Raw genomic sequence first — 17,224 nt, 5'->3', positions numbered from 1 at the left:
ATTTGATATATTTTATTTTATTTATTCGGTTAAGATTTTATAAGATTTGGTTGGTTGAATATTTTTTTTATAATTTAGTGGATAGTTTATGTTCTATTTAATGAAAATCGAACTTCCAATCTCATTTATGTTTTTTTTTTCAATTTTAACATATCCATCCTTCTGTTATCAAAGTATTTTTTAGATATTTTATAATCAGATAACATCTCTTGATTTAAGATTTTGTTTATGATGCATAAGAAAAAAAATATAGAAGAATTAAATAACTATGTTTAGTCCTAAATAAGAAATATTACGAGAATTTCATATAAGTAAAGTATTTAAGTTTTTAAATTTATTAGATAATAAAGGTTAATAATTTCTTCATATAAATGATTTTAATAAAAATATATAAACTTTTAATGAATGGTAGGATAAATTATCTTGAGATATATTTATAAATTTTATACCAATATAATAATTTATGAACAAAATAATAATATGTCTTAAATTTAAATTTTGTTTTTATTCGTTAATAAATATTTTATAAATATACATTAAATTCTAGATTTTTGACTTGGTTTAACTATCATTATTAATAATTATTTTTAAATAAATGATTTTAATAAAAATTATACTAAAATTAAATTGTGAAGTTATCAAATTAAATAATAAATTCTAATAGTGTTTTGTGGAGTAAATTATAATATGATAATAGTAATAAATAAATAAATAAATAGAAAAATAATAAATAAAAAAAAGAAACATGAGAAAGGTAAAATTAAAAAAGAAAAGAAACAAATAAAATGAAAAAAATAGAATTAAAAAAAAAAAAAAATCTATTATCTTGAAAATTTTCATAGGCATCAAAATAACCTGAAAATAATTTTATATTATTTGAAAATAATTTCAAAATTTATATTAAAATTTAATTTAAAGATAATAAGTAAATAAATTTTTTTTACAAATTAAAAATTTACTTTATAAAAAAATGGAATAAATAACGTGGCAATAATATTACTTATTTTAGTGGAACAATACCTCTAAAAACACACAATAATATTGGTTATTTTAATATTTATTTCTAAAAATACACCATAATATTGGTTATTTTTAGTAATTATTTTATTATTTTAGTTTAAACACTTTAAAACTATTTTAAAACACACAATAATATTGTACCATTTATATCTCTAAAAAAGAAATACTATCAATATAGCCCCATCTTTTCTTTAATTTTATTGTCAATATAGTACCTCTGAAAATACAGATTGCTCCATCTTTTCATCTTACAGTCAATATAACTGAAAATACAGATTGTTCCATCTTTTCTTTAATCTTACGATAAATATAGCTCTGAAAACACAGATTGCCCCATCATTTCTTTAATCTTAGGAGAAATACGAGTCAGAGGCTAATTCATTAGGTAAAAAAAAGAACCCCATCAAACCATCTTTTTTAAAAAAGAACCCCCACATTCAAACCGTCAACTTATGGGTCAATCAAGGGTCCTGTTTCACTCTCGGTCCTCTTTCATTCTCACTTTTTTTTTAATCAAGGGTCCACTGAGTCCTGTTTCACTCTCACTCTTTTTTTAATCAAGAGTCCTGTTTCACTCTCACTATCAATGGTCCTCTCACTTTTTTTTTTAATAAGGGTCCATTGGGTCCTGTTTCAATCTCACTATTTTTTTTTAGGAAGGTCCTATTTCACTCTCACTATTTTTTTAATCAAGTGTCCTGTTTCACTCAGTCTTTAATCGTTGGGTCCTGTTACTTTTTTTTTAATAAGGGTCCATTGGGTCCTGTTTCAATCTCACTATTTTTTTTAGGAAGGTCCTATTTCACTCTCACTATTTTTTTAATCAAGTGTCCTGTTTCACTCAGTCTTTAATCGTTGGGTCCTGTTTCACTCGGTCTTTAATCACTGGGTCCTGTTTCACTCTCACTTTTTTTTTAATCAAGGGTCCTGCGTCCTGTTTCACTCTCACTTTTTTTTTTTAATCAAGGGTCCTGTTTCACTGGGTCACTATTTTTTTTTAATCAAGGGTCCTGTTTCACTAGGTCTAGGGTCCTGTTTCACTCTCACTCTTTTTTTTAATCAAGGTCCTATTTCACTAGCTCCAGGGTCCTGTTTTAGTCTCACTTAATCAAGGGATCCTGTTTCACTCTCACGGTTCTGTTTCACTCTCACTTAATCAAGGGTTCACTTTTTTTTTTTTTTAATCATTCACTGGGTCCAGGGTCCTGTTTCACTCTCACTATTTTTTTTAATAAAGAGTCCGGTTTCACTGGTCCTGTTTTACTCTCAAGAGTCCAGTTTCACTCCCACTTTTCTTTAATCAAGGGTCCTGTTTCACTGGTCCTGTTTTACTCTCACTCTTTTTTAATCAAGGGTCCTGTTTTACTTTCTTTTTTTTTTTTTAATCAAGGGTCCGGTTTCACTCTCTTTTTTTTTTTTTGACCTCGTTTCATTGGTCCTGTTTCACTGGGTCATGTTTCACTTTCACTTTTCACTTTTTTTTGTCATGTTTCACTCTCATTTTTTTTAATCAAGGTTAAAAGGTCCTGTTTCATTGGTCATGTTTCACTGGGTCATGTTTCACTTTCACTCTTTTTTTGTCATGTTTCACTCTTTTTTTTTTCACTTTTTTTTTGTCATGTTTCACTGGGTCATGTTTCACTTTCACTCTTTTTTTTTTTTTATGTTTCACTCTTTTTNTTTGTCATGTTTCACTCTTTTTTTTGTCATGTTTCACTCTTTTTTTTTTTTAATCAAGGTCCTGTTTCACTAGGTCCTGTTGTTTCATTGGTCTTGTTTCACTCTCACTTTTTTTTAATCAAAGGTCTGTTTCACTGGTCCTGTTTCATTCTCATTTTTTTTTAATCAAGGTCCTGTTTCACTAGGTCATGTTTCATTCTCACTTTTTAGGTGGTCGTTGGTCCTGTTTCACTAGGTCCTGTTTCATTCTCACTTTTTAGGTGGTCCTGTTTCACCGGGTCCTGTTTCATTCTCACTTTTTTTTTTAATCAAGGGTACTCTCACTTTTTTTTTTTTTAACTTTTTTTTAATCAAAGGTCCTGTTTCATTCTCACTTTTTTTTTTAATGTTTCATTCTCACTTTTTTTTTAATAAGGGTACTCTCACTTTTTTTTTTTTAATCAAGGATCAAGGGTCCTGTTTCACTCTCACTGTTTCACTAGGTCCCGAAGGGTACTCTCACTTTTTTTTTTTTAATCAAGGGTACTCTCACTTTTTTTTTTAATCAAGGGTCCTTTCACTTTCTGTTTCACTGGTTCTTGTTTCACTCTCACTTTTTTTTTCCATTTTTTTTCCATTACGAAGAACTTATGTCAATCAAGGGTCTCACTTTTTTTTTTCATTCGGAAGAACTTATGTCAATCAAGGGTCCACTTTTTTTTTCCATTATGAAGAACTTATGTCAATCAAGGGTCTCACTTTTTTTTTTTCCATTCTGAAGAACTTATGTCAATCAAGGGTCTCACTTTTTTTTTTTCCATTCTGAAGAACTTATGTCAATCAAGGGTCCTGTTCCACTTCAGTCTATCTCTCCTTCGGGTCCTGTTTCACTCTTACTTCATCAAGGGTCCTGTTAGTCTCTCTCCTTCTCTCCTTCGGGTCCTGTTTCACTCTTACTTCATCAAGGGTCCTGTTAGTCTCTCTCCTTCGATCCATAGGGTCATGTTTCACTCACTTTTTTCCATTGAAGAACTTATGTGGGTCATGTTTCACTCACTTTTTTCCATTGAAGAACTTATGTCAATCAAGGGTCCTATTCCACTTTAGTCGCTCTCCTTCGATCTATAGGGTCCTGTTTCACTCACTTTTTTTCATTGAAGAACTTATGTCAATCAAGGGTCCTATTCCACTTTAGTCTCTCTCCTTCGATCCATAGGGTTCTGTTCCACTTTCACTTCAGTCTATCTGACCTTCGATCCATCGATCCATCTTTCTTTATCTAGCAAGCTTAGAACCAAATATTAGACCAGACTAACACAAACCTTTCTCGTTTTGGTTAAGGAAAAGGAAAAAAATTTAAACTCGAATAATTAAGTTGAGTCTAAAAAGTATCTCAACCTAACCGAAACCAACCCACGAACACCTCAGCTTTCTTTTTAATTTTTACCTAAAATCATTTTTCAAAACAAACATAAATAGTTCAGGAGCACTTTAGCCTTTTTGATCTGTAAGCCACTTTAGTTTAAAACAAGGTGTGAACAAAAATTTCTCCAAAAAGCATCAATGTGGCACTAAAATTTTCAGAACATAACAAAACTCGTTCTTCACAAGCAGCAACTTCGGAAAACACAAGATGGCCTAACCTGGCAATCACTTCAAACTCCCCACCATATTATGAGCATCATAGTTTCTATAGACCTGAAATCAATTTCTACAACCAGAATAAGGAAAAACACGACCATCCAATTTGATTCCCATCAACAAATCAGATATGAACAGTGAAAGACGAAAAGTTGAGGCATTCTAAAAGCATGATATTATTTCTTATGAACAGAAAACGAATCGTTGAACAATATGCAGAGTTAGGCGAAGAAAAATGGAAATGGAATATGGGATTTGTATCACAATACGAAAGTATAATCTACAAGCACACTGAAAACCAGATCTTGTTGCTCGTGGCGAAATATGAAACACTTATCTAACCATGTTCATACAAACAACATATCATACGTACCACCGACCGAAAGAAATGCCCTCACCAAGATTCCATGGCCTAAGCAACCAGTCAAACATTTTGCTTGGACAGGAAATAGATATTTTCCAGAATAAAAAGCTTTACAGAGCGCTCTCAGTAGTTGATCTTCTTTTCAAAACTGATTTTATTTAACAGTATTTGGAGATGTGTGATCACGTTGTCTCATGAAGCCTATATATAGTGATCTCCTGCTGTTTGAAATAGCGCCTGTCCTCTTCATCAACAAGAACAAGATTTAAATAATACTTCACACTGAACTTGTTGTTGATGTTACGATGCGTAGGAGTCAGCTCGTAAGGGCTAAGAAACAGTCTAACTGGAATAGATTCACCTACAGAAGCAAGTACAAGCTATTTTAAGCTTACAGGTTCAATGGCAACTAAAAAGAAGACTAGTAAACAGAACTTTCAGTCCACACCATCTTCATCACATTTCCCCGTATTTTTTTTTAATGAAAAAAACCAAACTTCGGATTCTGAAAGAATACAAGGGAATTACAATAAACCAACCCCAAAAGGAGTCCAATCAAGCAAAATAAGACATACATTTCCACAAACTATGTTCGCAACAAGGTTTAATATCTTGTGTTTTTTAAGGTTGTTTTGTGTAGTCTTTTAGTTTGGGATTACACCTGGTTAGGCTTGCTTTAGGTGTTTAGCATCGTGTTACTTCCCATATATCAATGAAAAGTTTGTTTCTGGAAACAAAAGCAAACAACAAAGGTTTGGTACACAAATATGCTACTTGCACTGCATCAGGTAATAAAAAAGAGAAGTATTTGGAGCGCACCTCTAACTGGAGCTCCATCCATGAGCTCATACTTGGCCAGTGTCTCTGTCTCGACATGAGTGTTAGCTCCAGATCCTGTTGATTCTCGACGCCTGATCTCCAGATCCATATTCTTTATCTTAATTCTCACCAGCAGGAAATAAATCTTGCCAATGATAACATCTTTGAGATGGTACCTGTATGTACCAATTTTCTTCACTTACTAAGAAACTATTTTTTACCCTTCCATCTCTAGAAAAGGGAAAATGATCAACGCTTCTAGTTTCAAAATAATTATAAAAAAAAGTTAAAGGTAAGTGATGAAACAACCAACATAGCCTGCTTCTGAAAATGGCAATTAAGTTTGATTTTGTAGGTAACAAAAGATAAAACTCATCAAAGAAAGCTATGAAGTTGAGGAGGTAGAATTCCTAACAGCATAGTTCAAACCCCAGCCAGAAAATCTATACCACTTACTTGCTTTTGTTATACTCAAACTCGATGTGCAGGCAATCTTCAATTCCGACTTCCATCTACAAAGAGCATAAATAATCAAAACGATCTACAAAGAAGTTGCTTTGTTTAGTAGGTATATATAGGCATTCGTGCCACAATGCCATTCAACCCAGTGGGTAAAAGAAGTGTATTTCAATGAGTCAACAGCCATAAACTAAATGCTTGCATCGTAAAGACAAGTGAATGGCAGTGGTTGTATGGTTCAAGGAATGGGGTATTTGTCTGTACTGACCTTGATACCGTTATTGATTGATGGAAGTGGAGAATAATTGCGAACCTGAAGGAAATCAATTATTACAAGCTTAGATGTAACAGTATCCACATAGACTAGATAGATTTGCTACGGATAGGTTGGTAGCAATTAACACGTTAATAAAGAGCTATGATAAACAAGAGTTCAGACTTATTATACCACCAACCTCCATAATTTATGTAAAATGGAACTTCAAATGCTAGCGGTATAAGTACAAGAGATGACAGCATAAGCTAGAGAAGAGGGCAAAGCATGCTAAAAAGAATAAAGAAAAAACAAACCCTAGAGGGAGGGGGTGCGGGGGGTGGTGTAACAAAGGAAATGAACTAAACAGCCAAGAACCTAACAAGCATAAGTTCAATCACAAGAAATCACATGAGAAATAATCTAAAATCTGGTAGCAGTAGAAATCCATAAAATGAAGAAAAGTGAAAGGAACTCCAATATCTCGCTGCCTTCATACTCCGTCCATCAGCTACTACTTCTTATCAAATACCCCAAATACATACCAAAACACAAGCGAGATACAAATGTTTCCCTAATTAAAGATTCAGAAAACAGTAGCAAATGAAGGGCTCTTTCTAGTTAATGACTCGTAATACAGAGAAGACATTCATGAGGGTGGGGGACCTCATTTGATGGGAAGGATTTTTCAATGGAAAGGAAATGAGGAGGGTGGAGGATCTCATTTGGTTAGGGGGGAGGTGTTTCGAAACCAGTGGAAGCTGAAGGATGAGGCGTAGGGAACCTGAGATTACGGATTGTGGTGTTTCAGAGAACCACATGCTCTTTGGTATAAGACCATAGTAAGTATGAACTACACCCTTTTGAGTGGGTGCCAAGTGGTAGGTTGAAGGGCTTGAGCAAGTAGGCTTTTGGGAAGAGTCTGATACCTATTTTTGGAAGGATTGTTGGGCAAGAAGCCCCTACGTGTGTTGTTCCCGCAACTTTATCACTTGTCTGATATGAGGTTGTACTCAATGGCCCCTATTTTGTCTTCCCCGGAGATGTCTTTTTCACTCTCTACGGGCACTCAACATCTTCTACCCTAGAGGTGGTGGGCCACTATAAGGTATCCCTTACTATTTACTGCAACAATAAGATCAATTAGTACAAGAACATAGAAACAGAGGAATAATCCCTTGCTAATCGATTCCACACCCAAAAACATTCTCTCTGCCCCTACTACTACTCTTGTTCCTCCTGTATAAGCACAGGTTACCAACCATCAGTGGTGAGTGAAATCCCACTTTTACCTTTCCTTGCATTAGTCATAACAATAGAGGCCTTACAACCTTCTTTCAATTATTTCAGATCAGAGGATCAATTTAGGGAGAGAGAGTTCTCTTGTCGTTCGTATCAAGTGAGCCATAGTAGGATAAAATCCCTAAGAAAATGAAGTTTTTGCCCAGAAAATCTTTCATGGAAAAGCAAACACTCAAGACCATATCCAGCAGCACCCCTCCCTTGAGTTGCATCCGCAATGATGTGTTTGTTGTAAACGTCATGAGGAGAATCTAGATTATATTTTGTGGAGTTGCCAATTTGCTCATTTTCTTTGGAGTTGTTGCTTCAGTATGTTTGAGGTTGCTTGGGTTTGAAACAAGGATTGTTGTTCTATGATTGAGGAGATCCAAATGAACTCTCCCTTCTGAAAAAAGAGAACAGTGTTGTGGCAAGGCTTTCTCCTTCGCTATTTTGTGAGATGTGGCCAGAGAGAAATAGTAGAATCTTTAGAGGATTTGAACGACTTTGGAGGAGGTATGGGAAGTAGTGAGGTTTAACGCCACTACATTTATGAACATCCCGAACTTTCTGTAATTATCAGCTGGGACATATTCTTTTTAATTTGAGTCCTTTCTTGTAAGTAGCAAAGGACTCCTCTTGTGGGCTTTGTTTTGTATTTTCTTGTACATTCTTTCATTTTCCTCAATGAAAGCTTGGTTTCATATTAAATAATAATAATAATGATAATGAAGTGAAGAAAATCCCGTACATATACTAAATAAGGAAAATAAAACAATTTGTCTGACATTCTGAAATGTTTTTTGTGATATCACAAGCAATTCTTTTATGTTGTGTTGAGAAATGTGTTCGTAAATGGTCTTTATAGGCAATATGCATTCCATATACAAAGACGAACAGGTTCTTGAGATAGTTGACGGAAGCACCATCACAATGTTTCAAAGAGGACTTCTGCCGGAACTTTATAAAGACTTGAGACTAAACTAAACGGGCAGAAATCTCCTAATTTCAACAGTTTGGAATTTAGGAATGAGGCACACAAACATTTCATCTCATGGATGTAAGAGCTAATGATTCCATTTTCAAAATAATAACAATAATAAATAAAATGAAACGTTTTTTTTCTTGAAACTCAAAATGATCTTATGATTTTTTGAGAACTCGAAGAACACATCAAGACCACGAGACTTCATGTCAATTATTGTTAAAGAGAACAACATGCCTCATGCAATGCACATATGGAACTACTAGACTACAATGTTCATGTAAGATCAACATGTCCATCCACTGCCATTATTCAAAACAGGATGCTAGAGGAAAAAGAGGTAAGTGTTACCACAAAGTCCTGATATTCCACTATGCTACCAGCATAACCACGAGTGATGGTAACTTTGAGAACATACCTAGGAAGGGAAATTCAGAAAACGCCAGACCAAAAAAACTCAGTTAACATAATTGAAATATCAAAAGTAGAAAATGTTCTAATATCATGATGTACATATTAAAAATGTCCAAGATATATGAATAACAATCAAACTAATAATTGAGCATCAATAACAAGAGATTCATTACCGGCATTAAGCTGTAAACATTTAAAAGTGTCGCCAGCAGAAAAGATGATAGCCTCATTATTAAAGAAAGATCTTAATTGCAAAAGACTATTTACCTCAGCCTCACATTCACCCCATTATATGTCTCATAAGGCATTTCAACCGTAGAAAATTCGAATGGGTATGTTTTCCTTTCGTATATTTCTCCTGGAACATCCAGTTCACGAACTGCAAAAATTAATCAAAGTTAAATGCTGAAGAAAATGTCCCACATGTACGATAACAATGATGCAAAAAAAAACATCATAATGGATGTGTTAACGATAATGAAATGTTAATCAGCCTCCCCTTGCATTCGCATGGTATTTTTTTTTCCTTCAAAATGAGTGAAATTCAAATAGTGACAAGAATGAAACACATATAATACTTACCAAGAGAAGTAAAGTCATAAAAGTTGCCTCTATCAAAATACATCTCTGCAAAAAAGAGCATAGAAAACTAAATATCAATTCCCTAAAGTAAGAGAGAGAAAGTATCAATCAATCAACGTTTTGATGCCCAGAAAGCAGGGTTGTTGCACCATTAGCATAAGATAGCCTCATGGAAAAGAAATAAGGACAAGAAAGCAAAAAATACACAAGGAAACATAGCAATATCCTCAATAATATACATAAGGCCAATAAGAATAACTTCAAAGCAAGAAGATAAAAGGGAATGACTTGGTGCTAAAGAGAGAAACTTGCCGATGTTATAAATGTATATATGGACAAATAAAAGAAAACTATCATGATGTGAAAGTAGCAGAAGTGCACACCGATTTGACCAAGAAGCTCAATTTTAACACCATTGTGATCAACTTTCTTTCCTTGTAGAGGATCTATAGTTATCTGAAAGCACAATATGAAAAATGAAAATTAAAATCTAGCAGTCTCCAATAGAAAACACAAAGTTCATAAGGATTGATAAAGAAAATGTTAATTTCAAAAAAATAATATACCTTCCCAGTAATATTCTCTTGACTTTGGAAAAGGGGAACCAAAACTGTTTGACCATTTTCCTTCTTCAATGGAACCTTAGAAAAAAACATGATAAGAAAACAACGAAATAAAATAACAATGTTCTTCGAAATATTAAGTCTTAAGTAAAAAACGTTGCAAGACTCAATAGCTTACATAGACGGTAAGCTTACATAGGTACTACCTGTCATTACTTTAAAAACTCGTCTGCATGAGAATTGGAACAAACATTTTCTCTCATTCATCCAATATCTAACTACAGTAAATGGGATACCTGCTTGCGTGTTTTTCCATCAGAAAATGTGATTGATATGTTGCAAGATGGCTTAAAAGCTCCAAGCAGGTAATTCTGAAATATCAAAAATAAAATTTTTTAAAAATATGACACCAACTCATCACAATACCCATGCAAGACATATTTCAAATAAATAAAATACATAACAGGAAACTCTCAATCTCTTTTGAAATTATGACACTTTTGATATATGCCAACTGGAGTACTTTTCTGCAACTCCTTTTAGCAGTTGAAATCAACGCCTTTTTTTATACTTCTCATATGCAAACAACAGAATAATTTCATCCTCAGAAAATAATAAAGAAATTGGCATGTGTAATCACCATAAGTACTTAAATAGATATTACCATAATGGTCAGCAGTGAAATTGAGCTCCCAAACCTGGTGCAACCAGCCTGCATACATCATGTACAACATCGTACTTTCATAATAATGTCAAAAGCTAAGTATGTATTACAATCATCCCTAATGGAAACCAGAATTTGCAAACTAAAAAAAGAAAAGGGCTCCCATTCAAGAACTTATTTAGCAATGACACAAAGATCAGTATATATATTTGAACCAAATCTCATGTTCAAAGAAATAAAGTATAATAGAGAATATTTGGGAGCATTTTGGAAAACAGCCTTTTAGCTTTTAGGAAAACAATTTAGTGAAGACATATATAGACTTTTTTTTTAAAAAAAGTTATGAAGTATCAAACTTTAATGGAGAAAAAATTGAAAGAATACAGCGGCATCAAAAAACCCACAAAAAGGAGCAAAACTAAAAAAGGGGCTCCAATAAACCCCACAAAATGTATAGATTACTATGTTCGTTAACCTATTATCTCTTCTTTCCTCATAATTTGTTTCCATGGGTAATTGTTTTTCTTTAAATAATGATTTCAAGTGCACAATTATCTTTACTTTTACGGACCAATAAAAAATTAATCATAAATTAGTTCTAAAAACAAAAACAGAAGCTGAAAATAACCCTTTAGATTTACCATAATTTGAGAATATTCCACAACTTTTTTATCTTGAAAACCTGTAATAAAATGTTTTGAGTAGAAAAAGGCATACTAGAGTAGTACTTTCAAACACCCCGCAACACTTAAGATTGATACATTGTGGCAAACTTAACAGGTTAATTCAACCAAGTGAGAGTGGGTTGAACCATTTGGAGTCACCTACCGAAGGATATTAACACCCCAAGAACTCCTACACGTTGTAATCCTGAAGCCTGGAAGGATTCTAGAATCATTGATTAAATGAAATGTACAGACGGGAGGGAACCATCCAAGCCACGAGAGTTGTTACAAAAGAAAAGTTCCCTTGGCCAAAAAAGTACTGAAGCTATACTAAAAAAAGGATGTACATATTCACACTAATACACGGCAAACGAAAAGCATCAAAGTTATAAAAGTGTCAAAGGATTTGCCGGTGTCTTTGAAAGTGTGGTTGTTCCTCTCTGGCCATAGTTTTCAAGGGAAAGCTCTACTAATGTATGTCCAAAGCATTCCTTTTTCTTTGTTGAGAGGATTACCCACTAACATATAAGAATGGAGATTATTTATTCTGATAGGCAAGGCACTACTCTAAATGAAGGTACTCAAGATGAAGGACCAATAATTTTCCGCAAAAGGAATGAGGACCAATATTGTTGTGCAAAAGAAAAAATCAGAAAAAGATGACTTTGCAATTCATTCTACTTGTAGCACACCGTGAACCAGTTTGACAAAATAACAAGTAAAGGGATCTGCATCACACTATCATTTGCGCTCATATCCCCATGACTCAGCCTTCAAATAAAGAATTTTATCTTCTTATGAAGTGGTAATCCTCAAATCTTGAAAGATCGGCCAGCAGTTTCCAAGTTTAACCCCATGAATATTGAGTTTAAGAGTCCAATGGTTCACATGCATAGATATAATTATACCCATGTCAAATATCATTCGTATTTGAATAATACAGATAATTTGCTTGCCCCATCCTCTGCACAACTTAAGAAAGGAAGTGTCGCATATGATATTTCTCTCTTGCCCTCCTTGTCAATAGAATCGTTGAGCTTTAGCTCAAATGGAGTCCTCGAATTGTAAAATAGACTAGGAGTAGTTTCCAATGGAGTAGACAAAATAGCTCCAATGTGTCAGAAGGTATTGAAGAAAATGTATGAAAAAGAATTTATAGGTAAAAAAATTCTTAAACAATTTGGACTTAGAAAACAAGGGGAGGAAAGAAAAATCATCAAGCCAAAGGAGAATTAATTCAAGTACAAATCAGTGGAAAAGATCGTCCCTAGAAGAAACAATTTCCTTTATTCAAGCAGAAGAGAGAAGAAGTCTTATGCTTGATAAACAACCAAGCATGGATGTCTCGGCCTTCATTGTCGAGAAAAGAAAGAAACAATGGAAGAGACAACCAATGAAGGATTAACAAAGAAATTTATAGTGTACTCACGGCAAAAAATCGAGACACAAAAAAAGAGTTGTTGGAAGTTGAACAAAAAACCTCCTAGCCATGAATGGGAAAATAATGGAGGCTCAGGGAAACAAAGGAAAAATGTTAGTCCAAGGCATAAGTAAACATCACAGAGGATCCCAAACCAAACTAGAAACCACCAATCATGGAGACCAAGGGATTCAATAATGAAGAGATTGAAGCTGCTCTTGAATTCTCTCAACAAGACATCAAATTCTAGTGCTTGACGATCTCAGGTAAGTCTTCGTTCACTTTTTGTATAAATCTTTCATAAATAAATGTGGTTAATTCTTGGATTATAGATTCTGATGTAGTTGATCACATGACACTTCACTCACAATGTTTTAAAACATATAATCTACGCCTGAGTAATTGAAATTTATAGTGCCAAATGGAACTAGTGTCACTGTTGCAGGAATAGGCGATGTTTTCATCTCTCAAACTCTTACACTAAAATAAGTCCTGCATGTCCCAAAATTATCTAACAGACTTATTTCCATACTAGAACCTTCCCAGATTGTCACTGTACTGTTATTTTCTCNAAACTCTTACACTAAAATAAGTCCTGCATGTCCCAAAATTATCTAACAGACTTATTTCTATACTAGAACCTTCCCAGATTGTCACTGTACTGTTATTTTCTCCTCATCATTTAGTGTTTTTTGGATTCAAGTCTCGATTGGACTTGCTAAGAAATTGAATGGCTTGAACTACTTGCACCTGAGATAATAACTTGCCTCGCATTCGTGTCATTTTTTAGTTCATCCAATAAAGATGCAAGTTANGAATGGCTTGAACTACTTGCACCTGAGATAATAACTTGCCTCACATTCGTGTCATTTTTTAGTTCATCCAATAAAGATGCAAGTTAGTTACATCACCTTCACATTCACATGGCCATCCATCATTTAGAATTTTGAATATTATTTTTCCAAATTTGTTTCAAAGAATCAATATTTCTAATTTTCATTGTGATGCGTGTGAATGCACTAAACATATACATGTATCTCTCCTATCAGTAAAAATAAAAACTCTATTCCTTTTCATTTGATTCATAGTGATATAAGGGACCCTCAACTGTACCAAATATTTCTAGTGATCGTTGGTTTCTCACATTAATTGGCAATGGCACTCGGATCACATGGTTATTTCTCCTCAAACAAAAACATGATGTCAATACTATTATCCCCATCTTCCACTCAATCCTTCAAACACAATTTGGAGTCAAAATCAAAACATTTAGAAGTGATAATACCAGAGATCACTTCAATCAAACATTATCTTCATACTTCCGGTCTCAAAGCACTATTCATGACTCTTCTTGCGTTATTATGCCATAGCAAAATGGAGTGGCAGAAAGGAAAAATGGGCACCTTCTATACACCACTTGAGCCTTGCATATTCATGGAAACATGCCAAAACTTATTAGGGAGAGGCGGTTCATATTGCAACCCATATGATTAATTGTCTCTCATCTCGTATCCTAGATAATCTAAGCCCAATGGAAGTCAACAAATTTCCTCCTCACTTTCAAACATCAAATGGACTCACGCCTTGCAGTGGGTGCACAACCTTTGTTCATGTTCACAACACTCGAAGAGGAAACTAGATCCTAGAGTAATCAAGTATCTTTTTAGGGTATTCTTCAACCAAAAAGGGGTACAAATGTTACAATCCAACATCGTAACAAGGCAGCCAAGGCTGACTAAACTATTAAAGCCATGAAAAAATTGGTCAATTTCCATGAAAGAAGCCAAGGCTAACCAAACTATTAAAGCCAAAGCTGTAAGCTTCTTCAAAGATCTTGGTAACATTAAAAGATTGTCAATATGCTTGTAGAGAAGGGAGAAAAAACACAAGGTACAAAAATCTCAACGAAAAAGCATAAATTTGCTTGATTGGAGGCCATTTTTCCTTTGTAGAGGGCTTCAGCAAACAAAAGGATGGATAAAGTAGGAAGAAGCAAAGTAATTTGAAGTATTTCACCTAAAAATATATATATATATATATATATATATATATATATATAATAGATTAAAAAAATGTGTTCTTTTAGTTAAAAAATTGTGAGAGTGAGATTCACTAATGTGTCTCATTTATTTAATTATTTAATTATGCTATAATTAATAAAAATAAATATCGTTATTTTTTAAAAAAATTTGAAATAAAATATAATAAAACTTGAATAAATATAATATATTTTATGAAGATCGAACTATTAACGTTCCAAATAAAAATAAATGTCTCTATTTAGATATGCTCGTTTCTTAAATTATTTTATGTAATTCTAAAAAATACTTTCATTTGGATATAATAAATTTTAACGGAATAAAATTGATTAAAGAAGTTAGTACCAAGAGTCCTAGAGTAAAAAGCATGCGCTTTGAGTCGTCTAGATGCCCTAGGAACCTAGTAGACCTCCACGATACCCATGAATGACTAAGGTAGCTCTTCAAACCGTTAGTAGTGTGAATAGTGTCATCATAGTCTCTACCGTCCTATTCACTCTGGTATTTCAATGGCGTTATCAATGACCTAGGCCAAATCTAATAATGCCTTTGCTAAGGGAGTGGTACCGTTGAGCTAGGCCTAGGCTAATTAGGTTAGTGCATCGAGAAGACTAGGTGTCATTATCATGTGTGAAAATGATCGGTGGTCTCTTGAACAGAGTTACTGTGTTGTAAGCCCGTTCTGAGAGGGGGCGAGGGACCACACAAATAGATGTAGTAGCTGACCAGTATATGGGGGTTGTTTCCCCTAGACTTAGAATGACTCAATGGTCATATAGAAGGGTCTGCCAATTAACTTTCCATAGATGATGTTCTGACCAATAAATGTCATATTGTCTTACTAGATTTTATCCTAGGATTTCGATTATTCACTACCTAGGCAAAGTAAGCTACATGAGTCGAGGTATAGAAAGGTTGAGTAACCTACATAGACTCCTAAGGTAAGAATCAACCAAAGAACTGCTCAGAGCTTTAAGTTCTCCCTCAACGCTTAGATAGCTATAGAGATCAGTCTCAAACTTTCGAGAGCCAATAGAAAAACTCATGGCAATCGAGGAGAATCCACAAGTAAATTACTTAACGAATATATTATACTCCCCTCATTCTTCATTTTCTTTAGACAACTGTTGATCACTGGTCGAGGTGAGTGAATACTCAAGAGTTACACGATCACATAGAGAGTCGTTCTAGGACATCAATCCTGTTTGTGTATTTTGGATCTTATACATTTTGTTTGACTCTGTATCCTTAAGTTATTCCCCCATTTATAAATAAACTTGAACAAGCTTTTAATCGTGCGTTGTTTGTCACAAAATTTTACCGTACTTTATTTTATTTGCTTTCACCTATATCTTTTTAGTCATAGTCCGAGATAACNGTAACATTAAAAGATTGTCAATATGCTTGTAGAGAAGGGAGAAAAAACACAAGGTACAAAAATCTCAACGAAAAAGCATAAATTTGCTTGATTGGAGGCCATTTTTCCTTTGTAGAGGGCTTCAGCAAACAAAAGGATGGATAAAGTAGGAAGAAGCAAAGTAATTTGAAGTATTTCACCTAAAAGTTGATGAAATAAAATTAGATGATGAGGCATGTATACCGAAGCTGACATGTATCGATACAGTTATATCTATGATGGCAGTTCAAGGGATTTTAGTTGCTTAGAGAAGGGTCTCCAAACAATTCAACCCACCATCGCTCACCAATTAGATCCATTCAGGGCATCTGTCACTATGCTCAACCAAGAGGGTCTTCATTATAGATCAATATGCCCTTCATCTACAGGGAACAACATGATATACGGGTTTCTAGACTAAAACAAAGTGGAGCATTCATAAATCCTGTAATACGGAAGCATGGATGGGGCTGGCCCGTTTGGTTCAATTTATGCGAAATCCATCCAAACGTTGGATGTTCTATTCATCATATGTGCAACCGAACCAAATTTGCTTTTCTAAACTAAACTTGTGTTGAACCAAACTGATGTGGTTCTTTAAAGTTCATTACGTTTTCAATTTCAGCCCGCACCAAAAGCAAACACAGACGCAAAGAGAATCAATAGCATTGTCATAAATCAAATACTCTAGTCAGAATGATCAACCTCTCCTAAATCAAACGAAAAATGGAACGCTCCAAAAAATTTAGCCTTGCAGAAAGCATGAGTGTAAAGTCAACACTCGTACACACAATTGGAAGCCATACGAGGAGAAAACATAAATTAAAGATTAAAAGATCAGAAAACTTCAATCTTACGGGTTCGAGAAGGAATTGAGATGGCGATGGTCGCAGGCGGCAACGGAGAGAGAGAGAGAGAGACGTGATCTGAAGTCAGATGAGACTGCAAGGGGTGACGAACGACGCTGAAGCTTGAATCTCAGCGTATCAATGGAGGAGGG

The 17,224-nt window shown here is 34.2% G+C and overlaps 1 protein-coding gene across 1 annotated transcript; it reads right to left on the bottom strand.

Annotated features, from left to right (window-relative positions):
• Positions 1-4,541: 4,541 nt before the first annotated feature.
• LOC111803424 (vacuolar protein sorting-associated protein 26A) lies at positions 4,542-17,218 on the bottom strand. Its single transcript, XM_023687821.1, has 12 exons — positions 17,082-17,218; positions 10,705-10,752; positions 10,337-10,411; positions 10,044-10,118; positions 9,861-9,933; positions 9,478-9,522; positions 9,163-9,274; positions 8,833-8,899; positions 6,231-6,275; positions 5,960-6,015; positions 5,504-5,679; positions 4,542-5,045 (listed from the first exon to the last, which is right to left on the bottom strand). Exons 2-12 carry the CDS (start codon positions 10,705-10,707, stop codon positions 4,867-4,869), a joined length of 906 nt encoding a protein of 301 aa, XP_023543589.1. The 5' UTR covers positions 10,708-10,752; positions 17,082-17,218; the 3' UTR covers positions 4,542-4,866.
• Between the last annotated feature and the right edge of the window lie 6 nt (positions 17,219-17,224).

This window comes from Cucurbita pepo, chromosome LG10 (assembly GCF_002806865.2).
Source record: "Cucurbita pepo subsp. pepo cultivar mu-cu-16 chromosome LG10, ASM280686v2, whole genome shotgun sequence".
Classification (NCBI taxonomy): Eukaryota; Viridiplantae; Streptophyta; class Magnoliopsida; order Cucurbitales; family Cucurbitaceae; genus Cucurbita; species Cucurbita pepo.
The sequence above is the reverse complement of the archived record's forward strand: the minus strand, read 5'-3'. Positions and strand labels throughout refer to the sequence as shown.

Bases quoted from the DNA above. Each gene is read 5' to 3' on its own strand.
- LOC111803424 (XM_023687821.1), bottom strand. The intron at 6,276-8,832 runs GTAACACTTACC...GATTTCCTTCAG, and splicing joins TGGAATATCAGGACTTTGTG to GTTCGCAATTATTCTCCACT. The intron at 5,680-5,959 runs GTAAGTGGTATA...TGGTACATACAG, and splicing joins TTTGAGTATAACAAAAGCAA to GTACCATCTCAAAGATGTTA.